We start from the raw sequence: 27,800 nt of genomic DNA, 5'->3' as shown, positions 1-27,800 counted from the left end.
TCTCTGTTGCATCTCTTAATTGAAGCCTTTTAAAAATAAAACTGATTGAAGGGCACCTGGGTGGCTTAGTCGGTTAAGAGACTGACTTCGGCTTAGGTCATGATCTCACAGTTTGTGAGTTTGAGCCCTGCATCAGGCTCTCTGCTGTCAGCACAGAGCGTGCTTCGGATCCTCTGTCTCCCCCCGTCTCTGTGCCTCTCCCCTGTTCTCTCCTTCTCTCAAAAACAAATAAACATTTAAAAATAAAATAGCATAACATAAATAAAATAATAAAATAAAATGAAATGAAATAAGATAAAATAAAGTGATAGAAGAGAATATGCACAACAAAACCCAAGAATTAAAGAAACCAAGGTAACAGGGACCACACCTGGCAACACTGGGTTACATCAGTGCACGTGGGAACTTAGAAGACTCTGTTCTAGTCATCTGTCGCTGGTGAGACATCATCCCCAAACTCCACCAACCACAGACTATTATCTCCCAATGTCTCCGTGCATCAGGGATCGTGAATTGGGAATGCTTGCTTGTTGATCGTGGTTCGGGGTCTCTCCTGCAGTGGCTGAGACCGCTGAGGCTGGAGCACCGGGGCTGGGTGGCATGCAGTCCCAGGGCTTCTCCACGGGTCTCATTCCTTGGCCTCACTGGCATGGTGGCACCAGGGCTCCAAAGGCAGGTGTCCCAAGAGACACTGAGAAGCTACTACTCAGAAGTCACAGGGGGCCACTGCCATCATCCTGTTCAGTGAGGCAGTCGCAAAGGTCTGCCCAGGTTCAAGGGGCATAAATTGCGTCTTGGATTGAGGAGTATTAAATCTTTATAAGCACTGTGAAAAACCACCTCCTTCATAACGTGAGGAAAGCTCTCAAAAAGACCTCCAAGAGGGGCCGGAGAGATTCCTATTGAAAGGGAAAAGCCTGATGAGAATATTAAGGAGGAACAAAGGGAAGTTTCCTTCTTACCCCTGTTAATGACTGCTGAGAAGAAGAAGCTGTTAGGAACATCAAGGTAGAAGTCTGTTTTCCCCATGGATACCTCCTGACCACCATATGAAATGAATCGATTTTGAGAGTACCCCGGAGTTCCGCAAATCAACAGATTTTGTGATTAGGGTCATGAGGGGGAGGGGGAGAGACACTTGTTAACATGCAGACCACAGGCCACAGCCCGGACCTTCTGGTGCTTGGGATCTGTGTCGTAAATGAGTGTCCCCCAAGAAGCAGGAGGCATCGTCCTTTATAGAGAATGGACCTTGCCTTGGCTTTGATTGCGTACTGACCTGTTGGTATTTGGCTTTCTGAAATTTTAATTTTGATTAAGAATTTGAGCCACCCAAATAATAATTTTGTCTTACAGGACCCCCTAGGTACCAGAAATATTCTCCAACTGATATAAATAAAAATGGTAACTTTATTGTAGGGATATGGAGGTTTCTCATGGGTAACAGCCAAGCCTCATGAGAAATTGGAACCAGGAACTGGAAAGGAAGGCCTCTTCTCATTCTCTGAACTTCTTCCCCTCCCGCCTGCCCCCAAGACACATCAGTTTCTCATTTGCCTGCATGTGGTAGAAAAGGACCAATCTAGGCAGACCTATGTGTTTCTCTATTCAGGGACCCAGGACTGACTTTGCCCAGTAGCCTATTCCAAATTCTTTGGAGAGAGAAACTGATTGGCTCAGCTTAGGTCAGTAGCTACCTCTGATCCAATCAGCTGTGGCCAGGTGGGTGCACTGCCCAACCAGAAGGTTCTTCTAATAAAGAGTCAGAAGAATTGAAAGGCATGCCAAGATTCACTTCCAAATTGAACTGCCCATGTGAATATGTGGTCACTTTTATTTCTCCTGATCTTTCTTGAAACACATATTCTAGAAACATCTGGTGCCTGGCCCATCTCCATTTATGTATGTATGTACGTATTTACTTAATTATATTGAAGTATAGTTGACACACGTTATTCTGTTCGTTTCAGGTGTATGACATTGTGATTTACAATTGTATACATTATGCTATGCTCACCTCAATGTTACCATCCATCACCGTACAATGTGATTATAATATTGTTGACTGTATTCCCTATGTGGGACTTTTCGTCCCCATGACTTATTCATTTTATGGCTGGAAGTTTGTACCTCTTTTTTTTTTTAATTTTTTTTAATGTTTATTTTTGAGAGAGAGAGACAGAGCGCAAGTAGGGAAGGGCCAGAGAGAGAGGGAGACACAGAACCCAAAGCAAGCTCCAGGCCCTGAGCTGTCAGCACAGAGCCTGATGCAGGGCTTGAACCCACGAACTGTGAGATCATGACCTGACCCGAAGTCGGATGCTTAACCGACTGAGCCACCCAGGCACCCCTGGAAATTTGTACCTCTTAATCCCCTTCACCTATTTCGCCCATCCTGAAACCCCTTCCCTTCTGGCAACCACCAGTTTGTTCTCTGTATTTGTGGGTCTGTTTCTGGTTTGTGTGTTTGTTTTGGTTTTTAGATTCCTCATATGTATTTCTCTTTCTCTGACTAATTTCACTTAGCACAATACCTTCTAGGTCCATCCACGTTGTCACACTTGGCAAGATCTCCTTATTTTTTGTGGCTGAGTGATATTCCACTGTGTACACACACATGCACACACATGCACACACTGTTTTCTTTACCCATTCATCTATTCATCTATCAGTGGACATTTAGCCATCACTTAGTTTTATACAAAAAAATGTTATTGGAACATAACTGCACCCATGCATTTGTGTATTGTCTATGGTTGCTTTCCCACTATGATGGTGGAGTTGAGTGGTTGATATAGAGACTAAAATATTTACTATTCAGCCCTTCCCAGGAAAAGTTTTCTGACCCCTGCTCTAGGACTTGATTCACTTCTGTATCTCCATAGTTACCAGCGTTTCATGTGTTTCATTCCTACTTTCCTCCAGCCAATACAGGGGAATTTCCCAACCTTGGCTCATTTGTACACCACTCACACGATGTCAGAGATGCTATCTGGTATCGGTTTTTTCTTCCTTCTACCCATGTTGCTTGGGACAGAGCAAGGGACCAGAATCCACACACATCCCTGTTAGTTGACTTAAAAAAAAAAATTTCAGGGATGCCTGGGTGGCTCAGTCGGTTAAGTGTCCGACTTTGGCTCAGGTCACAATCTCAGTCTGTGAATTCGAGCCCCACGTCGGGCTCTGTGCTGACAGCTCAGAGCCTGGAGCCTGCTTGTGTCTCCCCCTTTCTCTGCCCCTCCCCCACTTGTGCTCTGTCTCTCTCTGTCTCTTAAAAAAAAATAAATGTAAAAGAAATTTTTAAAAAACCTGATTTCTGCAAATGCCATAGTATTTCCTGAGGTGCGAAGCACGTAGCATTGATGATTTGCAAGGTGATTTTAGCTTAGTGCTTGAGATTTTTTTAGGTGGTACATAGAAGTGATATTAAATGAAATTAAATCACATCATGATAGAACGATTCTCTCTTTATGTTTTCTTTCAGTCTTTCTTATTACTTAAACAAGAAAATCTCAGTTGATGACAATATGCCGTTAATAGTTCTCTAACACTTGCTAACATCATTTTTCCCTTTAACAAGGAGAGCACACAGAGGCTGGCTTGGAACCTTCAGCAGCTAGCAAAAGCTAACTAGAATTTCCTAGCACTGCTTTGCTTTTATTTATTTTTATGCTTATTTCCATTTATGGCTGGTGATACTGGCTTGCCATTAATAGTGGTGATACAGAGTTTCCTTTTTCAGATAAATTTAGTTAAGTAAAAATATGACGAGGTTGTTAAAATACTAAGCAAATACCAGTTTAGGTGATGGGAAAAGATGTGCAAAAGGCACACGAATGATCGATGGAAGTTTGGGAAACTTGTGTTAAAGTGACTGACATAGCTACAGAAAAGTCCTGGTGCCCAGCGGAGGGAGTGACCCATTGGGTCTGAGTACATCCCTGAGGGTTTGAGAAGGAGGTGACATCTGAGCTGAATCACTGATTTTCTGGGCAGTGAAAGAGTGTAGAAGGACATTGCAAGCGGTGGGAATAGAATATTCAAAGGAAAAGAAAGAAGGGAATGTGGTCACGGAATTGTCTGGCTTGTGGGGATCACTGAAGGATTGTATGCATTTGAGTAACATGGCCAAAGCAGCATTTTTAGAGCAGTTGTTAGCTCGAGCAGGTTAAGCTCTCTGAGCCTCAGTTAGTCTATCTGTAAAATGGGGATAATGGAAATATTATCAGGGAACTTCTCAGCCATCTGTCCTGCTTCTCCTCCTGTCAGGGGGCTGGGATGTCCTATCATGACTGCACCGACACTCAAGGTGTCCAGGGCCCCCTCCTCTGTGTCTTGGGTGGTCAAGCAGGGGATTGTTTGGAATACTTCTTGGCAGTGAGAAAGAATGAAATCATGCCATTTGAAGCAACGTGGATGGAACTGGAGGGTATTACGCTAAGTGAAATAAGTCATACAGAGAAAGATAGACACCTTATGTTTTCACTCATATGTGGATCCTGAGAAACTTAAGAAGGAGGCAAACCATAAGAGACTCTTAAATCCTGAGAACAAACTGAGGGTTGATGGGAGGTGGGGGAGAGGGGAAAGTGGGTGATGGGCATCGAGGAGGGCACCCGTTGGGATGAGCACTGGGTGTTGTATGGAAACTAATTTGACAATAAATTATATTTAATATAAAAAATAAAAAATAAATAAATTTTTAAAAAGAAAAAAAAAGAGAAGGGGATTGTTAGATGGTGCCTTGACCAGTGGTGACGGGTCGGTGGGGCTGTCCACACTCGAAACCGGCTCACTACTGAGCCCCCTCCTGTTGGGCTCAGGGGTCCTCTCAGCTGAAGGTTCTTCTTTCCACCTTCAGCCCCTCTACTGGTTTGTCTCCCAGGCAAGTCACGTCCCTGCCTCCACCCTGCACTTGTCCCTTCCCCAATCTTCTCTGGAACCTGGGAGCAGAAAAGCCCTGTCTCCACCTGACTCTCTGCATCTTCGAACACTGGCCTCCTAGAGGCATTATTTCTATTGTGGTGAGGGCTGGGGAAGGGAAAATGGCCCTTGAGGACTAGCGAGAGAACAGGGAAGACCGGAAACAAACTGAAGACACATGGCCCAGCGCTTTGAGCCCCACCCTGCCATGTGGACTGGCGGGTCTGCGTGGGGATCGAGTAGATGCCCAGCAGGTAGGACCTGCTCAGCTTGGCAGCCCTTATTTCTCTAGTGGTGCTGGAGGGGAGAAGCTGAGAAAGTCCTATGGTAGTGGCAGTGTGCACAAGGAACTTTCTTGCTAAGTGCTCTAAATTCCTGGGTCTACAGTGCCCATGGCCACCCCTGGCTGTGATGAGAAAGGAGATGGTGAGAGCAGGAAATGGGGCCTCTGGGAGCCGGTGGGCTCAGCCTGGAAGCTTCCATGCAGTTAGACTCTAATTTACCATTAAGATAAGAGCTGAACGAAGTATGCCAAGCTGCCCTCCTGCCTCAAAGAGCTTTCTAGGCCTCCCTCCCTCTGGCCTTAAGGCTCTATTGCATTCTCTGGTCCCCCAGCTGAGTCAGGTGTGAGCTTTTTATTTACCCAACCACCTAAGCACCTTGAGGATTCTTCTGGAGCTCTGAGCAAGTCAAGTGTTTAAAGGCAGAGACTTTAGAGTCAGTTAGATCTGAGTTCAAACCCTGGCCCTGTCCCTAACTGAATTTGCTGTGTGAGGGCATCTTCCCCTCCATGAGCCTGGCTTTCCTGTAAAATGGGGTTCTGCAAAGTAATGAGAAATAACAAATGAAAACCACTACTTGTGTGGCACTTTGGTAAGTACTCAAAAATGTAGTGGTGACACGACACAGTGCATGCAGTGAATGCTTATTGCAGCCTGATTGCTTCTTCCTCCAGGAAGCCTTCCCAGAAGCCCCAGGGCCGATCAGGTCTCCTGCAGGGTAGTGGTACTGCCCTGTGCTGCTTCTAAGAGGCTTCTTGAAAATGGTACCCTCTGGCCACTGTGGCATCTGGCATAATCACAACCAGTGAAAGTAATGATGTGTCCTGAGCCACCCTGATTAACATGCTGGATTGGTGACCACAGCTGCATGGAAGGAAGCCCCGGGACAACAGGAGAGGGTGTTAAAATATTACACTAATCATCCCTGTAATTAATATCAGAAGCCTTTCTTCCTCTGGACGGCAGGGGCAGAGAACGTGTCTGCTTCTTTATTGCTGTATTCCCAGCGCTTAGCAGGCTTTTCTTGAATATTAAATAATCGAGTGAATAAGGAGACAGGTGCTCCAAATTCAGTTTTATCAGGAATTCGCCCATTCTCTCATTCAACAAATATTTATCGAAACTCTACCATGTACCAGGCACTATACCAGGCTCTTGGGTGACAGCAGTAAACAAAACCAGCAAAGATCCTTTCCCTCATGAGGTTTACATCCTAGCCCTGTTGGCTGGGCATTGATACAAACCCCAAAAGGATCGATACTTGCTTGTTGTTGTTGGAACCCTCCCTACTGATTGGGTTTAGCCATTCAAAATGTGAGGTCTGGAGAAAACTTTATCCATTGTTTCAGTGTCCACAGAGGGCATCTGGGCAGAGCTTGGAGTGGGTCTGAATGAGCATCGGCTGCCGCGGCTTTCTGGGCCCTTCCGACCACCCTGACAGGCTTATTCTCTTTCCCAGGTCATGCTCTCAGAGCGGAAAGGCACAGACGAGCTCTATGCTGTGAAGATCCTGAAGAAGGACGTCGTGATCCAAGATGACGATGTGGAATGCACGATGGTGGAGAAGCGGGTGCTGGCCCTGCCCGGGAAGCCGCCGTTCCTGACCCAGCTCCATTCCTGCTTCCAGACCATGGTAACTTGTCCGGGGGCCTGGCCATTCCACCTCTAGGGCTTCTCCAGGCTTTGACCAAAGCCATCCCAGCAGTGCTCACTCCAAAGAAGCACCTGGACCCTTTCCATTCTGGAGATGGGAGGCTGCTGTGCCCAGGGGATGCTGCTGAAAATTTCTGAGGTTGCCACTGAGAAGCTCTCCCCTAGGCAGATGCTGTTTCAATGAGGATAAAAGAACTCAGGCAATTGGTTTAATAACCAACAGAGCAGGGTCTTTCTCAGACAGCAAGAGGTGACTTGAGGACAGGAGCTGAGGACTTTTGCTCTCACAATATAAGATGTTCTAGCAGAGCTTAGCGATGGGAGTGAGTTGGGAAGGGCCACAGGATGTGGGTTTAGACGGTTATCGTCAGCCCTCCAGACCCTCCAGATAAATGCTCCGGTATATTCTGCCAGTTGCAGGGACCTCCTTGAGGGAGGGGTTGCCTGAAAACACAGCCTGTGGGAGACTAATGGAGCAGGGGGCACAGTGTCCTAGGCAGGGACTAGTGAGCACAAAACCGTGGCTCCCAAGGAAAGAAGGGGATACTTGTGCCCTATTTGCTGTTAACTGTGATTCCATGTCTATCTGCGAGAGCAGGGGCCATCCCTTTAAGTCATCTGTCACCTTTCCCCGTTCGAATTAGACCCTGGCCTCCATGCCTAAGGAGGGGGTGGCCAGAGCCCAAATGCGAAAAGGTACAAAATTAATCCTTGCCTTTGGAGCTTCTAACGGGCCAGTGGCCCAGTGACTTCAAGATGCTTTAAGGGATTCTTTGAGATTATTTCAATTCTGTGCAGCTCTTACTATGCATGCTAATTTTAGAGCCCACCTCCTATGTAAGACGGGATGCTATCGTATATTGCGTGTAATTTAAAGCTTGAGACTTCCTGTCTTCTCCAAAATCACCAAGTCCTGTGCTCTGCTAAGTTAGATTCAACACTCCCAGCCCAGAAAGATCTAAAACTGGGTTTGGGGTGGGTTTTCTCAGTGTAACCGCACACCGGGCTTAGAACAGCCCTGTGTAAAAGGGACGGAACTGGACCTCGGCTCCTTCCCTGTTCGAAGAAGTCTCTTGATACATTTTGGGGTCAGAAGGACCTGGGTTCAGATCCCGGCTCTGTCACTTACCGTATTTGCCAAAGTAGGGTGCATATACCCCAGCGCAAAGTGGCCCTGGGTACAAAGGGTGACTTTGGCTGGTGCATAGATTTAAAGTTACATTCCCCTTTTAATTAGCTTTAAGTTCTCCTGAATGCCTCAAGGGGAATGTTTCTGTTTGGTGTCAGCACACCTGTATCCTCTTTTTAACAGAAGAGTACCAGGCTTCTGTTTCTAAGCTTTGGCAAACACCCGTTTCTAAGTCACTGTTTTGCTTACGAGGTATTATAAGACAAATATTTAAAAACACACACACACACACAAAATAGATGTTTTAGTAATGAGTTCTTATAAGGTTAAGTTCCTCAAACCACCACCCCTGTTGGGAAACAGAACTCTGGACGCCACTCTGGAAGGTTATTCGTGTTCTAATCTCGATCTCCCGGCAAGCGGTGGCTTGACTTCCTTGTGCGTCTTTATAGTTTTATCACTTGAGTCTTATCGTCTCTTAATACGGTAGTTTAGTCTTTCCCATTTTTAGACACTGGCTGTGTCTTTTAAGCCTTTTAATACAGTGATTTCTCCCCTCCATCCCTTCCTTTTATCCGTTCCTTCATCTGCTGAAGATCCTGGGCTGTTTGACCCAGAGCGTTTTCACAGTCTGGATTTGCGGATTGCACAGGTGTGGGCCTCTTGCACAGTTTTCCTGTCTGATGTGTCTCCTGCAAATCGGTAGCCGGGCCTAGAGACTCGGGCAGAATCAGGTCCGATCCCTTTGGTAAGAACGTAGAAGGCGTGCTCTTTCGTTCAAAGGCACAGAACACCCCGTGTCTCTCTTTCTGTGATGTTGGCCGTCACTGATGCTCACTCAGCCCCTAGGCCCGTTAATGGCGGTACCCTAATTCTGTCATTCCTTTTTCATTTACTGGTAGGAATGCCTCTTTGAAGGCAGGCTGCCCCTCCTCACTTGCCTGGTTCCCCATGGCACAGCTCGTATAGGAAATGCTGAATAAACACTTGATTCTTTCTTGTTACTGGACAGTTTGTCACAAATTGGTTGATGATTATGCTCCAAAGATGACTAGTCAGCACTTGCTTCTAAAATAAAACGTTTCGTAAAAGAAGAGAGTCGATGTAAAAAATATTACACGAGCAACAGTTCACAGCCTTGGCACAGTGGTGAAGAGAGTTCCAAAGCCTGAGTTTTAGGGAATTAGGTCCTTCAGGCACTCAAGAGGTAGCAGAGACAGGACCAGACTAGATTCTTAAACCTCTAAACTCCTCCCCGCTGCATCTTCTCCTTTTCCCATCGTGGGTCCCCAGGTTTACCCACTGACATCAGTAGATCAAGAAGGGTCTCAGTCTGGTGAATAGACCAAGAAGAGATCCTGTTCTCAAGCAAGAGGTTGGACCAACTTAGAGCGCCATTTTCAATTTCGGTTGAATGTATTGAGATTGGAGGTATTAGTCATGTGTGACAAACATTAATTTATTAATGTACAGTATCTTTATTAGTAAGGTACTGCTTTCAAAATGATAGTAGAGTGGATTTGAGGCAATTCTTTTCATACTGCACTGCCTCACTCGTATTTCAGTATGTTTTCTGGCATTAGACGGTAAGGCTGGGGTTTACCTGGAAATCATGTGGTGCCCTGCGTCCCCTCAAGGGGTGTCACATGTCAGGGAAGAGAGACGGCGCTGAGAACACAGTTCCGTGGGTTCGAGTCTTGTGTGGGGATGGAGGCCCATGTTGGCGGCCACCTCGCGGTCTCCTAATCCAGCAAGGCTGAGGGTGGAACAGACTGCCATCTTGTTGGTGCGGATCAAAGTAGCTACGCTGTCTCTAAGGGCCGCATCGTTTGGGGAAAATGTAACCATAAATGTTATAGTTGTGCTTGGCTTGAGGAGATGCCCTCACTGCCTTCGTGGCAGATAGTTTTTTTAAGCACATATACTTTGAGTTTACGTAAATTAAATTCACTTCAAAGACATAATAATGCCTACCCACGTGAGGCAAAGGCTGACACTGTTAAACCACATGACAACCTTTGGATAGGTCCTGTCATCACCCCTCTAAGACGAGGGGACTGAGGCCACACAGCAAGTACATTTCAGGGCCAATATTTGAACCCAGGCAGCCTGCCTCCATAGGGTTTTACACTTAACTGTGACACTGTTAGGTCTTTTTAAAAAATTTTTTTGTTAATGTTTATTCATTTTTGAGAGACAGAGAGAGAGAGAGAGAGAGACAGAGCATGAGCGGGGGAGGGGCAGAGAGAGAGGGAGACACAGAATCCGAAGCAGGCTCAGGCTCTGAGCTGTCCGCACAGAGCACATGGACGTGAAATCATGAACCGTGAGATCATGACTGAGCCAAAGTTGGACGCTTAACTGACTGAGCCACCCAGGCGCCCCCAATGTTCAGTCTTTTGAGGGTGCTGAGCATGGCTGCCTGGATTTCTAGGCCATGTGATGCCCCTGGGGCAGAGCCACCAGCCGCCATCCTGTCTGTAGGCTCTGGCAGGGGCCCGAGCCCCAACCCTTTGCTGTCTCACCTCTCCCCTGCTCAGTGAAGGCTCGTGGTGCTCCCCCATGTTTCCGTCTTGGGAATGGACCTGACTTTCCATCCGAGCATCTCCCACGTGTGGTCTTCCAAACACTTGGTTTCACTTCACCAAAAAATCCATGCTACGGAAAGGGTTACCTGTCATCCCACTTTGCAGGAGAAAGGTTTGAGGACGTAGGATATTGGGGGTAGTTTTCCCCCAGACACAGCACGGGCTCCCAGGCCCACTGAATGCAGAGCCAGGCTTTTGCTAGCACATTATGTTGAGTTGCAGCCCACATGGCCTTAACCGTGATGTTACAAACAACAAAACCCAGCAGCTGGCGTTGTGAGCACGTCAGCGTGGGACGGCTGTGCGCTCCGCACTCTGCAGGTGCTCGCAGTGTATGTTCTGTGCGCCTCTCCTGGTAGACACCGGTACCGTCCCTGCTTTCTCCAGGAGGATGCTGAGATTCAGGTACTGTCCCTGCTTTCTCCAGGAGGATGCTGAGATCCAGGTACTGTCCCTGCTTTCTCCAGGAGGATGCTGAGATTCAGAGATGTTAAGTAACTCGTGCAGTCTCACACAGTAGGTTAATGGTGACACTGGGATTTGTTCTGCAAGAGTCCAGACCCCCAACCTTGCTATCCTGACCCCGGTTCCTTTGTCTAGTTTCTAAGTCACTTTCGCTCTCATGATTCCATCCAGTTTTCACCAGAACACTATAAGCAAGTGCTGTCCACATTTCGGTGGAAACCAACCCTCAGAGAGGTGAAATGTCTGGTTAGACAGCCAGGTTTCCTAAAGCCCCTTCAGGGGTTCCTTCCACTATGGAAGAGTCACCTGCTCACCCTACAAGGATACTGCAATGATTGGAAAGGTTTTATGGTGGGAGAGATTTTCAAATGTAGGGAGCACTGCATATATATGAGGCAAACCGTCATCGGTTGCTTGTCTCAGGTGAGCAGGAAGGCGACACCCCCTTTTTGGGGAAGGCCCATAGAGGTGGTCATCTGGCTCACACTCACCTTCTAGAATTGCATCGGCCCTGACCCCCTGATTGGTGCTGCGGAGGAGGGGAGGCAGGCTGGGCTGCAGCAGGCAGTATCTCTGAAGCCAGCCTCCCTAGAAGTCAGACCATGCCTACAGTATACAGAGGCTACTAATGCTGATTGATCCTGTCAGCAAATATTTATTTGTTGAAATAAATGTGTCAGGACCCAGCTGCATCCTTGTGAGGGCTCCATCAGTGGACAAAAGAGATAAAGTCCCCTGTTCCTGGGGAATTTATGTCCAAGGGGGGAGACAGATAACCAACAACAGTGCGACAGAACATCATGGGGGAAGAGATGGAGGGATTGGGTCGGAGGGATGCTATTTTTGATAGGATGATCAAAGAAAAGTCTTTCTGATAAGGGTGACGTTTGAGCAGAGACCACAGCAAGTGAGGGAACGAGGCATGTGCTTATCTGGAGGCAAAGCGTTCTAGACAAGGAGGAAGAGTGAGTGTAAGAGCCCTAGGCGGGAATATACTCAGCGTGTTTGAGGAGCAGAGAGGAGGCCAGTGTAACCCGAGTGGATTGTCATTTTGTATTTTGTGACCCAGAATTCCTTTATGAATCAGCTACTTTGAAAAAATGACAAATCCAGTCTAACGTGCTGCAAATTTGATGTGTTTTTCTCGCTAGTGACTTAGAATTTTGAAAACGAACGATCCTTAATAGAATTAAAAAAAAAAATCCGAAGGTGGCCAAAATAGATAAAAGGGAAAAAGACACCCACCAATATGCAAAACAACTTTTGTCATTCTTAGAATGATGCAAATTTAAATTTAAAAAACTTATTTGGAAAAGCAAAGTTACATCAGAAGTATATTCTCAAAAAAAATGGATTAAAAAAATCTCTGAAAAATATGCATGGCACAACGTTAACCGAGAATGAAAGGTATTAAATTTTATTTAAGAGATTGTTCTAAATGTGTTAAAACTGCATACGCACACGGAAAAGAATCCGAAAAAGACACAGACAAATGAAAACCTTGATTTGATTTAGGGAGGGGTCCGTGGATAATTATCTTTGTTTTGAATTTATATTATTTCAGAAATGTCTATAATAAAACAATTTGAAAGTGTTGAATGTGCCACAAGATGGCCAAAGTTAATACCCAAGGAGATGTAAAAGCCATCAGAAAGAAGTTGAATTTTTAAAATTGCTCATTAGATGAACTGGGGTTTAGGCAAATTGTTCTAGAAGCACAGAGGGATAACCATGAGCGCCTCAGCCACATAAGTCTGTGTGTGTGGTTATTGGCTGTGTGACCTCTAGAAAGTCACTTAACAGCTCTGAATATTGGTTTCATCATCTTTCAAGTGAGTGTAATAAGTGAGGATTTAAGACGATGATATACAATGTGCAGAATAAATGATAAATGGAGGCTCCCTGCACTAATGGAGCTGAGTTTGAGGGGCGCCTTGCTGCATGGTCACAAAAGGATTATGTTTCCTCCGGTCCTTTTACAGTTTTTCTCAGGGACAATTGTCAGCCTGGCACATTCATGCAATTTCCCAACTGCCAGTGGGCACAGGCAGTTAAGTCTCCTTAGCAAAACATCTATTTTAAATGTTTTCTTTTCAATTGAACATATGCACTTCTTTTTTTTTTTTTAAATAGAATTAGATTTTATGAGTCATTGAAGGACAGAAGTTACTTCCTCCCCAAATTTGCTGTCGTGGTCCAGCAAGAACTCAGTTGCAAGGCATGCTGGGATGGGCATCGCCCCAGAATGCACGCGGGGACAGGGAGAGGGGTGAGGATGGTTCTTCTTGTAGACCTGGCCCCTGAGGTCATGTCCTTTGAGCACCGAGAACGTCCAAGGGGTCCTGGTAACTCAGGATCGGCTCACAGTTGGCATGAGTGCCCAGGGGTATGGTTTGATAGAAGGGTGTTGCTGTAGGAACTCTGGCAGAGTCTCAGTAGGCAATAGTTGGGTTGCCAGAAACAGAAAACCTCCTCCTCCAAACTATTGCATTAAAAAAAGAGAGAGAGAGAGAGAGACAGAATCTTATTGGAAGGAAACAACCCAAAGGCAAAGATGTACCTGAGCCTCATGAAGAACCAGAACTTCAAAGCTTTCTAGAATAGATGTCTGTTTCTTTATCCTTGTTTTCGTTGTTTCTCCCTGATCATGGTAACAGCATAGCCTCTCTAACTCCTTGCAGGTTGCCTATCTGCCGAATTCCCTGATTCACACTCATGGGAAAGAGAATCTGATTGGTTCTAATTCGTACTCTTGGGAAACAGAATCTGATTGGTTCAGCATAGGTCAGAAGTTTTATTCCTGGCCCAGTCCACTGGTAGTTGGCCACTACCAACTCAGTAGGAACCTTTAAGAAGGGGTTGGATCTACAGGGAAGGGATCACTGGTGCTCCTGTCAAGTGGGAGTCGCCATTTTGAGTGCAAGGAAACTAACGGGTTGGAGCCAGGCGTAACCTACCGCTGGTGGTATAAACACAGCATCGAGTGCCCCCGAGGAGGGGAAGCTGGTGAGAGTTTTGCACGTGTTGGCGCTTTAGGCAACTGAAGCATCTGAGGATCGTGAGTGCAGGAGAGGACTCAGGAACGCAGCCCAGGCATATAAAGTGGGTATGGGTAGGAAGGGACACACCCTGGTTCTCTCTGCCTTCTTAATGGTGGCCTTTGCATGTTCATTCAGTAATCAAAGATCTATAGAAATCCAAGGAAGAGTAGAGATGGTCCTAGCCCTTGAGAGCTTTGCTCTCTGTGTGGAAGGGCAAGGCTTGGAAAGCTGGAAAGAAAGAGGAGCATCCATTGCTTGATTCTGAGAAAGATTCTAAGGCTATAGAATACAGAGGGGAAAAAGTTGTGTGTGACACATGTCCATGACTACTTGAGGGAGGCACTGAATCTGCAAGGATATGACATGCATCATCTCTATATCTCTGCAAAACCCTCTGAAGGAGAAGCTATCATTACCCCTTTAGGAAGGCAGGGAGGGTTTAGTACCGGATGCAAGCCCTCAGAGTGTGCAAGAGGTGTAATTGAGACTTGAACCCAGGACTAGTAGTGCATGCTACAGGTACGGCTCTCAACCATGGCACTGCACAGCTTCTTGAGACGAATACTTGCATCTGAGCAATAAAAGGAACGGCTTACGGACAGGATAGATTCACTGGCCAGCTTCGCAAACTATTAAAGATCATTCAATAGGCAAATGCTTACTGAAACTCGCTTGAAAGCATGGCGCATGCTCTTGGAGTTGCCCACATTCTGGATCCTCTCTGTCTGTGGCATCTTCTTAAAAGTGTCAGGTGTCCCCCCCCAGCAGTCACGTGGGCGTCACATCACATCCCGCTTTCAGCCGCCTTGGGGAAAGAATGACGATTTCTTTGAATTCTCTGCCATGCCCGCCCTCCCCCACCCCGATAAATTCGGCACATGCCTTGCAGTCATTGTTTTAAATCAAACTACCCTTACACTCCCGCTCCAGATGTGAGACATTCTATCCAACCATTTTGCATGATGCGGTGTGACAGACAGACATTTAGTTTGATTTCCTCAGTGACTGAACACAAGCGAGAAAGGGGAAGGGAAATTTAAAATTACCTGAAGTCGTTTCATGCTCGGGGGACAAGGGCAGCGTGTTAATGAAGAATAACAACAATAACAATGACAGTTTTGGGGGAAAAGCTTTGAAAGTTGAGCAGGCTGTCTAGATTGAAGAGGGAAGGGAGAGCTTGCCTTTCTGCGCTTTTAATTGGAGTCGACAGTGGAACACCCACGTAGAAACGTCCTGTAGCCAGCTGGAGCGAACTGGAGCTCAGGAGAAAGACAGGGGATGGAAATATAAGTCAAGACTCATCAGCCCAGAGAGATGAGGGCTGAAGTCTTAAGCTGTGACAAGCCCTCGCTGGAAACTTGAACAATTCGGGGAGACTCAATGCCCAACACCTTTCTGATTTTCACGAGTAGAGTACAGCGAAGAGGTCCTAATGGAGAACCCTGCACGTGACCAGAAGAAAGATCTTTCGAGGCCTTGAAACGATTTTATTGGAAGAGTGGGGAGCAAAGTCAGATCTCAGGGCATTATGTTGGTGGGGGGGATAATTATGTAAGAATCAGAGGCAGTGGGTGAGGACCACTTAGTTAGCTGACGCCCCCGGAGCTCCCTCTTCGTGCCTGTCACGCAATTCCTCTTATCACGTTTTATTTTAGATTCTGGCTCGAGTTGGTTGCATATCTGTTTTCACAAGACTCTGAATTCTCTGAGGGCAAGGCCCATATGCTATTCATCATTGTTTATTTACCCCTTTAACACCTAATACATGACTTGCAAAAATAAATGCTCAAGGAACCGTTCTAAAATTCACCTCCCTGCTCAAGATTGGCTTGAGGTTGCCCCTGGCAGTGTTTTTCAAATTTGGATGTGCCTTACCTTGGAGTGCCAGATGAACTTGGTGGTACATGGACGAATTGCATTCGCTTTAAAAATAAGTCCGTTGAGGGACCGATAGAGCAAAAGCCAGACCAGATATAGCATAGAGTTGATAGACTCCAGATATGCATTTTTGTTTTTTTACAGAGACAATGAATTTCCACCTATGACTTTGGTATGAAGTTGTAAAATTGTTAAATAATGTGTCTAAGTAAAAAAAGTGAAGTAAATTTGAATGGAAATATCTTTAAAATAAGTAAATTTTAGCGGATGAGGCGGGTAAATGTGGTAAAATCTTGGAGCTCGTGTGGGAGACAACCAAAGTTTGAAGTTGATGGCCTTATGCAATTTATCATAATCTGGTCCCAGCCTTGCCTCACTCCTCCGTCCTTTGTAACTCTATGCGCTCCGCTGTCCCCCTCAGCAGTAATAGCCACAGAATCAGGGGCTTCAAGGGCTAGTTCTGTTTTCCAAAATACACATTAAAATAAACACAAAACTATGAAGGAAAAGCCTTATGCATCCGTAGCCCACCTAAAATTATCTCCCTCCACATTTTGGGAAACAGTGCCGTTTAGAAATTTACCTGGTCTCCTCACGCATCTGGGGAATCCTTAACATCAGGCACCATGGATTATTCATAGCAGCCTCCCTGGTAGTAAAATAATGCCTGGCCTAGGGCGGGCATCATTAAGTGTTCGTTCAGAAAACAGGGAAGGCAGGACGCCAGCCACACTGTTTCCTATATGAAGCACTGGTGTGCCCAAGGCAGACTCAGTACAGTTCAAAGATGATGGATCTCAGGATTTTCCCGCATACGGTTCATGGCAGAAGCAAACCACAAAACACGGCATTAGCTACAAGCAGAGCTCTCCCTGATGTTGGGATTCTAACTAATGAGTTTGGGGGGCAAGCTGAGTTCTTCCAAAGCTGCAAGCAAGCAAGTGAAATCTCTCCTTTACTTACTTTTCTCTCTGTGGCCAATGCCATCTGCTAGTTTTAAAAATAATTTTTAAAAGCAAGTGTTTTGGTTCCCTTCAACGTGCAGCAAAGACAGATGCTATTTTTAAGGCTTGTTTTCTATCAAAAAAAACCCCCAAAGAACCAGGGGCTGGGTGTCGGCAGTTCTGACTATCTCCACTCTGCCACTACCTTGTGGATGACCTTTTTTTGCAAGCCTCATACGCCTTGGACACTGAGAGACAGAAGTGATAACTCTGCCTCCCTCTCTGCCTCTCAGTAAAGATGTTGAGGGGGTAAAGTAGTGTGAGAAAGTCCCTTGACTTTGCAAAAATAAGTGATCAACCTGTACTTTTGCCCTGTGACCTGTCAGCTTCTGTCTTGCTGTGTGGCTGGATCTCTAGGTCCTTTCTCGCCCCTCCTGGACTGGAAGCTCTTAGAAGGGAGGACACACGCACACATCCATACAATGTCTAGTCAGAGTCTTACACGGGTAGCAGCCTGATAAGGTTTGGAACCAACCTGCCTGGGGTTCAAATCCCGGCTCTGCCGCTGAACAGCTGAATCACCGACAATCAGCAAGTTACTTACCCTTTCTGGGCTTGAACTTTAACATCTTTAAAAGGGGAAGCATGGTAATACTGTCCTGTTGGATTGTTTAGAGAGATAAATGAGACAAAATATGTAAAGACAGTTGGCTAAGTCACATAATAAATGCTCACAAGATGGCAGCTTTATTTTTTTTAAATTTTTTTAATGTTTATTCATTTTTGAGAGAGAGTGTGTGCGAGTGGGGGAGGAGCAGAGAGAGCAGGGAGACACAGAACTCAAAGCAGGCTCCAGGCTCTGAGCTGTCAGCACAGAGCCCGACGCAGGGCTCGAACTCTTACACCCTGAGATCATGACCTGAGCCAGAGTCAGACGCTCAACCGACTGAGCCACCCAGGTGCCCTGGCAGCTTTATTTTATAATAGTTATCATTCCAGTTATTAGACAGTACACATTGGACAAAGGCATCTATGACTGTTATGTATAAAATAATCTTCTGTGAGCCATAAGATTTTGTTGATGGTGACTGAAACATTTGTGATGAGGCCACCATCGTGTTAGAGCACTTCACGTATGTGAGCTTAGTTCTCTGTGGGCTCCTTGTCTCACCGTCCTGCACTCCTTCTGGATAGGCCCTCCAAGGCCACTCAGATTCCCTCCGTAGTCACATGTTAGTTAGTTATCTATTACAATACCTCAATACTTAATGGCTTAAAACCACAATAAACATTTATTATCTCGCCGTTTCTGGGGCCGGAACTCACGAGTGGCTAACTTGGGTGGTTCTAGTTTTGGGGTCTCACATGAAAAGTTGTAGGCAAGTGGTCAGCTGGGATTGCAGTCATCAGAAGGCTTGACTGGGGCTGGAGAGTTTATTCCCAAGGTGGTTCCTTCCCTTGTCTGGGGAGTTGGTGCTGGCCATTTGCAGCCTTGGTTCTTGGCCAAATGTACCCTCCCATATGTTGCTTGAGCATTCCCATGATGTGGTGGCCAACTTCCCCAAACAAATGATCCAAGAGAGAGCAAAATGGAAGCTACAGTATCTTTTGTGACCTAGTCATGTTAGTCACACACTGTAATTTTTACAATATTCTTTTTTTAATATTTATTTAATTATTTTGAGAGAGAAAGAGAGAGAGAGAGAGAGAGAGAGAGAGAGAGAATCCCAAGCAAGCTTCATGCTGTCAGCACAGAGCCTGATGCAGGGCTTAATCTCACGAGCCGTGAGTCCATGACTTGAACCAAAATCAAGAGTCGGACACAACCTACTGAGTCACCCAGGTGCCCCCATTTTTTACACTGCTCTACCAGTTATGCAAGTCAGTCCTATTCCTTGTGGGAAGAAGCTACACAAGGACGTGAGGACCAGGGGGTGAAAATCACAGGGGGCCATCCTGGAGGCTGGTTACCACAGTTACCTGTTATCTGTAATATGATCCATGGATTTATTTTCCACTCTTCGTTACAATTAGCTTTTATCCTAAATAATAATATCCATTAAGTCACAATATTAATCTGCTAATTACATTTTCCAGTACAAACAAATAGAACTTTGCAGTTATTAATTTAAAAAAAAATCACGTGCCACCTTGGCCCAGTTGCATTCTTCCAGTGGCACAAATACTGCATTTGGGAAATAATGGGCCTGGCAAATAGGGGCTTGTCACAGAGTCCTGGGGGTTTTGATCATAAATCCCAGCTCTCCGCTGCTCTCCATCTGGAACCTGAGAAACACAGGATATTGATGTTGCCGTTTGCTCTCCTGTCCCAGGACCGCCTGTACTTTGTGATGGAGTACGTGAACGGGGGTGACCTCATGTACCACATCCAACAAGTTGGCCGGTTTAAGGAGCCTCATGCTGTGTAAGTACAAACTTGTGCTGTTCTTCTTTTCCTGTGGGATCCTTGCATGTTTGTTCCCTTGGATTTTTAGCTGAATAGGGATTGTTAGCATCTTGAACCGCTTCATGATAAATGTATGGCCAGGGGGAAAAGGTATTCTGCTTGATATGGGATCCTTTTCTTTTTTGTTTTCCTGATACCAGCTAAGAACCTAAAGCTTGAGAACCACAGTTCTTTCTTTATCGCTGATGTTTTGCCCCAGACTCCTAAGGGAAAGGCCCCCTAGATGCCTCGGGGGATATCCTTGTAGGTTTTGTTTATTCATTTGTCAGTATTTGTTGAGAGCTTAGTATGTGCCTGGGCCCAGAGTTTGTAGAAACTTGCTCAAGATCACAGAGCTGGTGTGAGACAGATCCACATTCTGACCCAGATTTTTGTCCTACACCTCTCTCTCTCTCTCTCTCTCTCTCTCTCTCTCTCTCTCACACACACACACACACACACTCAGATACCCTTATTCCCAGGGGATGAGGAATCAAGTTGCATTGTAGCTGTGCCCTGTGGCTCCTGGGTGGGGAGACTGATTCAGGTTTTTGGAACTGTGTTTCCCCTGCTGAGTCCATTCTGTCCCTGTCAGTTCCAAGGCAGCCAGAATTTTCTTTTGAGAACACAGATCTCATCGTGTTCCTCCCCTGCTGTTGGTGAACAGGGACAGCAAGTTGTGGGATGACCAGAGTTAGCCTCTCCTGAGGGGTTTGCTAAAATCTTATTGCCCCTCTGGAAAGCCCCCGAGGGCTCAATCTAGGGCTCTATCTGGTCACTCCCAAGGCTTGCTGGCTCCTGTTCAGTTCAGCTCTGCCCCCTCTCTTCCCACCTGCTGAGGTTGTGAGCACTGTATTCTGGTAGGGTTTGCATTCTTGAGCTTCTAGATCTAGTCATAATTCCCATAGGACCAGGGGGTTGGCTGTTCTTTTGCTTCTAATGCCTAACTGAGCACGGACCCTATGCTCGTTATCACAGAAAACAAATTGTCAGAATGCTTAACATAGTTCCCTAAAGCCCTGCCTAACCCTGTGGTGTAACTGGACTTTCTGGTTCTCTCAAAATCTCTTTTCTTCTCAGCCTTTGCTAAGTGCTTACTTTAGGGGTACCTGGATGGCTTAGTCTGACTCTTGGTTTCAGGTTCAGGTCATGATCTCATGGGCTCGTGGGACTGAGCCCCGCATTGGAATCTGCTCTGCCAGCCTGGAGCCTACTTGGGACTCTCTTTCCCTCTCTCTCTGCTTCTCCCCACCTCACTCTCAAAATAAATAAATAAACTTTAAAAAAAAAAAAGAGCTCACGCTTTAGACAGATGTCATGCCATTCATTAGTGATATCACTTAATCAAGTTATTTTCTGTCACTAAGCCTCTGTTTCCTCATGTCAGGAAGAGGGAGGTAAAAGTAGGGCCTACTTCACAGAACTGTTATTAGAATTTAATCAGATAATAACCTGAAATGGTGGCATGTAGACAGTAAGCCTTCAACAGTTTAGCTGTTAGTATTCAGATACTCGATTTGTCGTAGACAGAAATTGTCGTTCTCCATCCAGTCCGTCCTCTCCCAGGGCCTCCTCCCCGCTGAGCAAGTGCTGAACCTCTGATTTGTCCTTAAGGCAGCCTCCCGGCTCTCTAAACTCTGTCCACACATCTACACTCCCAGACGTCGTTTTAGGAGACGTGTGGCTGACCATCCATGGTGAGATGTTAATGCCCTACGCCTGGTTCAATATCGTATGGAATTCTGAGGGTTTGCCAGGCATACGATGTCCTTGAATCTCTCCATCGCTTTTTTTTTTTTTTCTAATTTCAGATTTTACGCTGCAGAAATTGCCATCGGTCTGTTCTTCTTACAGAGCAAGGGCATCATTTACCGGTAAGTGAGCACTGCTACCCTTTCCATCCTTGCGGCTCCCTCAGCTCCTTCCCTCCCTGCCTCTTTCTTTAACTGCTTTTAAAATTAGAATCCATGGTGGGGGAGGAATCCTCCAGCCCTGACTTGGGCATGTGTTCTGCCAGGCAGCATCGCCCACTGCCCTGGCAAAGTTTGGGCAGCTCTCGATGGTGATGGGAAGATCTCTATGGACTCCACCACCAGTGATGGTTCAGAGCCTCAGATGTGAGACCATTCGCTTTAAGAAGGGGAGGCTCACCAGTGGGGGCCTGGCACTTCCTTCTCTTGTCTTTGGACCCCCAATCTGGGGGAGCAAGCAGAGAATCTCGGCTGGCGGGATATGATGGATCCTATTATTATGAAACACTTTTTTTTTTTTTTTTTTGCTATGTAACTACAATTTAGAAATGAATCTCTGAAATGCTTGCCCTGAAAGACAGGATTAAGTTCAGGACTTGGCATTTGCCCGTTTTTGGAGGAGCAAGTGTATGATCATGGCTGTGTGAGTCATACCGTTTTATATTTCACGCACGGCAGACTACTGAGCCTGAGGCTGCTATTGGTCAGTGAGTCCAGTGTGTACAATTCTCCTGATGCCACATGGATGCAAATGGCATAGGCAGTGCAGGCTTGGGCTGGCTGGTTATGCAAGAGAGGCTGGCAGGGGCACGGGGCTTCCAAAGGGCACTTGGCATGGGCGAGAGTCTATCGAAAAGATCGTGAAGAGCCATGAAACTCCATGTCATTCATTTATTTGACATACATTTATTAAAAGCCTACTATGTGCTGGACACTCTTCTAGATGGTGCGGATGCAGCAGGGAAGGAAACAGGCAAAACCGCCTCCCTTTGTAGAGCTTCTGTCGTAGTGGTCGGAGACAGATCCATAAATCCCAGAGATACGGTGTGTCAGGTTGCGATAAGTGCTGTAGAGAAAAGTCGAGCGGGGTGGGGGCTGGTGTGTGCCACGTGGTGAGCAGGGTGCCTGTCATTCTGTGGAGAGCATGGGATCGGGCTCTGGAGGGTTAGAGTGACCTGAATGTCCTGGGCATCGCGGTGCAATTGAAAGACATAGGACCAAAAAGGTATAAAGAGATGAACCCTGGTGGGCTCAAGGCAGATGGTGGAGGGGAGGCTCTGGGCACTGGTGGAATGAAGGGATGGAAAGTGTGTATCTTGCCAGAAGCCTGCAGAGTCCAGGGGCTTTGTTGTTTTTTTTGTTTTGTTTTTTTTTTTAGTCCTTGAAGTCATGATATGAAGCTAGCGGAGAAGGACAATCATCCTGAGTACATAGAATCCCTACTCTCCATAGTTATTCCTGATAGTGGAAGAATGAAGGTCAGGAAAAGGAGTGGTTTCACCTGGCACATGAGTGAGCTCAGTGAAGAAATAGGAAGAGAGAGAAAAATAAGAATTTAAACTGTAAATCGTGTGCTCATTCTGGCCATGCTTGCCCTCAATGAAACTGTGTCACCACGTGTGCAAGAGATGGCACCTATGAAGCCCCCGATTCCATTTGACCGCCATAGTGGGAGTGTCCTGTGCCAAACAGAACTCTGGTGTTAAAAGGAACACGTTATCCACCCTGTGGCATGACCTCCTAATTCAAGCCAGTGACTCCAGCAGGTGCTTAACTAAAGAAAGGGGGATTGTGGGTAATCGTTGGCTCTACATGATTTTCACCTTATGTGCTGACATTAGAACCTAACTCTTGTGAGGGATGGGTCTTGACTAGAATAGAACTGGCCGCTCAGGATTGCTGAGTAGATTAAATGTGGGACTGCAAGTTTATTGGAAGAAAATCCAGTTCCAGGGGAGGGACCAGGAGAGGAAGTAGAGTTTCCTGTCAGTTGGGTTGAGATCCAGGGCTAGGTTTCCAATCTAGTAGGGACCTGGCTTGGGGTCTGGCATCCAGGACCTTTGCCATTCAGGTCATAAAATACAAAGATTAAATTTCAGGTGCTGAGACTTCAGCTAACTCTCAAAGCTATCTCTCCTAACTACACATTCTCCCATTCTTCTTCAACTAGTCATATTTTTTAGGGGACATTTGTCACTCTTTTAAGGAATTCAGCATCTGAATCTCTTTCATTTGTGTGTAGGAACAGAGTCCAGCTCCTACTCTACAGAGAGAAAATGACATACTTTCACAGTCTTCCTGCAGCAAGGGCAGACACATAACCTAGGCTTTGACACTTGTCACAGTCATACAACACCGTGAATCAGAAAGTAGTGACCAAGAAAGGCAGAGACTGTAGAATTGAGAGTGGCCATGGTAATCAGCCACATCTAGTTTCCAGAGGCATGAGGGGAACTAGTTCTCAGCAACAGCACCCAGAGTCCACCATTAGGCCTCATGGAACAAGACGTCTGTGGTGGCATCTGTGACATCGTCACTGGACTAGCTCTGCATTGCAGTTCAGCATTATTCCTGGCTGCCTTGCCTCCACATCTGGTTGTCTAGCCTCCTTGGAGATTCTGTGAACTCCCAGTACCTTTTAAACAATTCCTTCTAGGTTGAAATGGTCAGAGTTGGGTTTTTTGTTTTTGTTTTTTTGTGGGGTTTTTTTTGTTTGTTTGTTTTGGGAGGGGGTTTGCTCATAGTCAAGAACCTTGATTGAGACAGAGTTTTTGAAATTGATAATCAAATGAAAACTAAAAAAATCACACAACAGAGGATGTGTGGTTTTATAACTTCATTGAAACTACCTTCATGTGGTAAAAGTCTTTTTCCCTCTTTCATTTAGCTCTACAGTTAATTGGACAATCCTTATATAAAGAGGATGAGGAATTATGTTAGACTTGCCCTCTCTGAGGACCATGGCTGGAGATGTTGGATGGAGGGGAGACAAAGATCCTTCCAAGCTTAGAGTCTTATCTATGGATCACCATCCCTGGAATGTGTGATGATTTTGCCATTGGTGGATTTCTGAAAATGTAAACAACTGCTCCAGCCTCCTTTTGAAACAGAAATGAAGGATTATTACATTGAACAAAAGAATGCAGTAGACTATCAAAATGCTATTCTGTGACAGTGAATATGACTGGAGTGTCCCCTAGCTGCACAACCTGTTGGCCCTTGGCACCTGAGGGTGGCCCACTCCTTTGCTAGAACACATGAAGATGTTATCACTTCCCTAGTTGCCCCAGCTGCCTGTTTTGGGGCATGTGGTCAAGCTGAGGGGAATGTCATGGGTCTCTGTTAATCAGGTCACATGTAGACTTGGCATGTTGCTGCAAAATCCAGTTTTACAAATTCTAAGCTGACATTCAGAGACCACTGTGGCTTGTAGATGAGTATGAAACCTGGATATGGGTGGTACCATGGACAGTACCAAAGATCATGGAACAGGTGGTGCAAGTGGGCACCCCCCCCCCCCGCCATAGACCTCACAGACACAGATAGGAGATGCCGATGTATTTTTTTTTTCTGATTGTATTCTTTTAGTCTAAAGTGATGACAGCAACTCAATTCAAACTAACTTGTTTAAAAGAGACATTTGTTGGCCGACATAACCGAAAAGCCCAAGGGGCAGATCTGACTTTACACATGGATGGATCCAGGGCTCAAATGACGTTATGAGTGTTCACTGTATCACCTTTCCTCTAGGCTCCTCTTTATCTATCTAGCTTTCTTCTCTTTCTGGTGACCCCCGGGACTTCTAGACTTACATTCTACCAGCTGAGCAATCCCAGAGTAAAAAGAGCTCATTTCTTTTTTGACGATACCAGCCAAAGTGCCAGGGGCTGATGCTCAGTGTCTTTGACTAGCTCATACTGGATCACCTAGCCATTCCTGAAGCTATCACTGTGACCAGCACGGTGGGGTGTTTCATATGGCCAGAACAGGCCCACATAACCACTCCTGGAGCCAGGAGCTAGGATCAGCACTACCACCTTCTATGGCATGAGAATCAGGGAAGGGTGATCCTTCGAAGGAATATTGGGATGCTCTTGTCATAAGATGCTAAAATAGGTAGAGACCACAGATGTCCACCACCCAATAAAGATGACTTAAGGTAGAGATCTGAATTGTATAGTAGACCCTCTTATCTCTCAGGAAAGTGGTCTCTATTGAGATCAAGGAAGACTTGCCCACAGATCATGACTCCTCATTGGTACTGAAATGCCAAGTGTTGACATTGGAGTAGATGTTTAGGGAAGAAGAAAGTGTGATGATATTGGAATAACCCAATATGCTGGGATTGTGCAAGCATTTACCAAAATAACCAAGCTCTCCTCATCGACACAGATGAAATAAAAGAATGAGAGTATAGCACATGTCCTTTAGGTTAAAGCTCAAATGTTACCTCCATGGAGGTGACACATCCTGATATCCTGCTTACAGAAACCTTCCCCAGTTACTAACTCATCGTCCTCTTCATTTTCTTCACACCACCCATCAAAATCTGTAATGGTCATGCTTATAGATGTGAACACTTGTTAATTGTCTTTTCCCTAATTGGAATTTAATCTGAACAAGGACAAGATGTTTATCTCGTTCACAGTAGCTCCAAGCATAGTGCCTGTCACACAGTAGGTGTGCAACATATTTTTTTAATTGAAAGAATCAATTGGAACTCTTGGGGTCATGTGCTAAGAATCAGCCTAGGAGAGCTTAGAGCACTTGAACTTAAATCAGATTGTCCCCATCAGTTTTTTTTCTCCATGATCTTCAGAGTTATTTTCAAAAATAATAATTTTGTGAAAAATATATCTTACTATGAAATATAAGGGGCCCTTAAATTACAAAGATTAGCTCTATGGATGCTCTGCTCTTTATTTAGCTTCCTGTGGATCTCTCTCTTCTCAGAGCTGCTGTCTCATTGTGTCCTTGTGAGATGCTTGGCACAGTTGGATCTGTAGGAAAAGAAAAACACACAAGCGCGTAGACCTCTCTTTATCTGCCAGATTGGAAGCTACTGGGGGCAAGGACTGGTTTATATCCACTTCTGTGCTTCCCCAACACTAAGCATGGTGTTTTGCGCATCATGAGTAGCTGTTGGTTGACTTGAAATAAATAGCATTGGCTAAATCCTTAAATTCTTATGTCTGCTGCAGTGACCTCAAACTTGACAATGTGATGCTGGATTCAGAGGGCCACATCAAGATTGCTGATTTTGGCATGTGTAAGGAAAACATCTGGGATGGGGTGACCACCAAGACATTCTGTGGCACTCCAGACTACATCGCCCCTGAGGTGAGAGCTGGTGGGACCCCTAACGTGTCCACATTGCGTTGATGTCTCCTCTGTTCCCTGGATGGCCATGTCAGGACTGGGAAAGGTCCAGGGGGGTACCTGGCAAGCAAACCTCAGGCTGGTCCTTCTCCTGTACTCTAAATCATTCCTTTGCTATCACACATGCAAATTAACTTAGCACACATCCAGAAGCTCAGGCCCAAAATACATCAAGGTTTGGGGGAAAATTTAAATAAAACTCAAAAAGAACCATCCACCGCACATCAGTAAAATTCTTCAAGCTGCGATGGCTCATGGCCATATGATACTGCCTAATTATGACATTGAAACATTTGTTAAGAGGGGGGAAAGAGAGAGAGACAGACATAGAGGGCTTTCCTGGGCTGACATATGACACAGGATCTGTGTACTGATACTAAACCCTGAAAGACTCAGAATTTTCCTTTCCGTGAGTAAGATATAAATGAAAGGAAAAGATTTAATTCTAGTGCCTCCCCCTCCCTTCCCAAAGGAAACGGTCAGTTGCAGAATGGATTTCCCCAACATGGCATGGTACAGAATTTGTGCCAGATGATAGCCTTCCTTTTTCTCTGAATTGGTGCTCAGAGAAGTGGCATTTTGCAATCTGTTACTAGATTTTTAAGGAAAGGAACTGAGGATGTGGCACAGAGTCTTGGAAATGGGAATTCTAGAATTCCTTTCTTGACTGTCACTTAAATGGAACAATGATGATGGAGGACCCCATGTAATTAACTAATCTGGCACACAATTTAAAACCTGCATACTCTTACCAAAGCAGCTCCTCCTCTAGGAACTTAGCTTACAATACACACACGTACATGCACAGCTGATAGGATACATGTTCAAAGTCCTTTCTTCATTACAGTGCTATTTTTAAATAATGAAAAATAGGAAACAACCTCAATGACTATCAACAAAGGAATGGTTAGCTAAAATATGTTACATTCACATTAAGAAATATCATACAGCTCTTATAAAGATCAGAGCACATCTGTATGTACTAACTTGAGCAATGTCTATCAAGGAATGAGCAATAGACTGAATTATTTGTAGTATGGAATACCACATCAATCCAATTCAAAAGAGTGAGTTAGGGGTGCCTGGGTGTGTCATTCAGTCATGGCTCGTGGGTTCAGGCCCCGCATCAGGCTCTGTGCTGACAGCTCAGAGCCTGGAGTCTGCTTCAGATTCTGTGTCTCTGTTTCTCTCTGCCCCTCCCCAACTTACTCTCTCTCTCTCTCTCTTTCTCTCTCTCTCTCTCAAAAATAAATAAACATAAAAAAATTTTTTTAAAGAGTGAGATATATATGTAGATATGGAAAGATCTTTGAGACATATTG

At 45.5% G+C, this 27,800-nt stretch overlaps 1 protein-coding gene and 1 long non-coding RNA gene across 6 annotated transcripts in view; both read left to right on the top strand.

The window, feature by feature from the left end:
- The window catches only part of PRKCB (protein kinase C beta), a 331,373-nt gene that overhangs the window by 265,663 nt on the left and 37,910 nt on the right, over nucleotides 1-27,800 (top strand). For all 5 annotated transcript variants that reach the window (XR_013552994.2, XM_078440467.2, XM_078440469.2 and 2 more), the window contains 4 exons: nucleotides 6,664-6,837; nucleotides 19,236-19,327; nucleotides 21,160-21,222; nucleotides 26,301-26,439. Coding sequence is in view for 4 of the 5 variants with exons in the window: in XM_078440467.2 (XP_078296593.1) it covers nucleotides 6,664-6,837; nucleotides 19,236-19,327; nucleotides 21,160-21,222; nucleotides 26,301-26,439 (468 nt within the window). In the remaining variant the exon portion in view is untranslated. The remainder of the gene's footprint in view (nucleotides 1-6,663; nucleotides 6,838-19,235; nucleotides 19,328-21,159; nucleotides 21,223-26,300; nucleotides 26,440-27,800) is intronic.
- LOC132689234 (uncharacterized) lies at nucleotides 6,844-15,190 on the top strand. Its single transcript, XR_013552996.2, has 2 exons — nucleotides 6,844-10,979; nucleotides 11,020-15,190. It is a non-coding gene; the product is annotated as an uncharacterized LOC132689234 (long non-coding RNA).

This window comes from Panthera onca, chromosome E3 (genome assembly GCF_046562875.1).
Source record: "Panthera onca isolate mPanOnc1 chromosome E3, mPanOnc1 haplotype 2, whole genome shotgun sequence".
NCBI classification, from domain to species: domain Eukaryota; kingdom Metazoa; phylum Chordata; class Mammalia; order Carnivora; family Felidae; genus Panthera; species Panthera onca.
The sequence above is the reverse complement of the archived record's forward strand: the minus strand, read 5'-3'. Positions and strand labels throughout refer to the sequence as shown.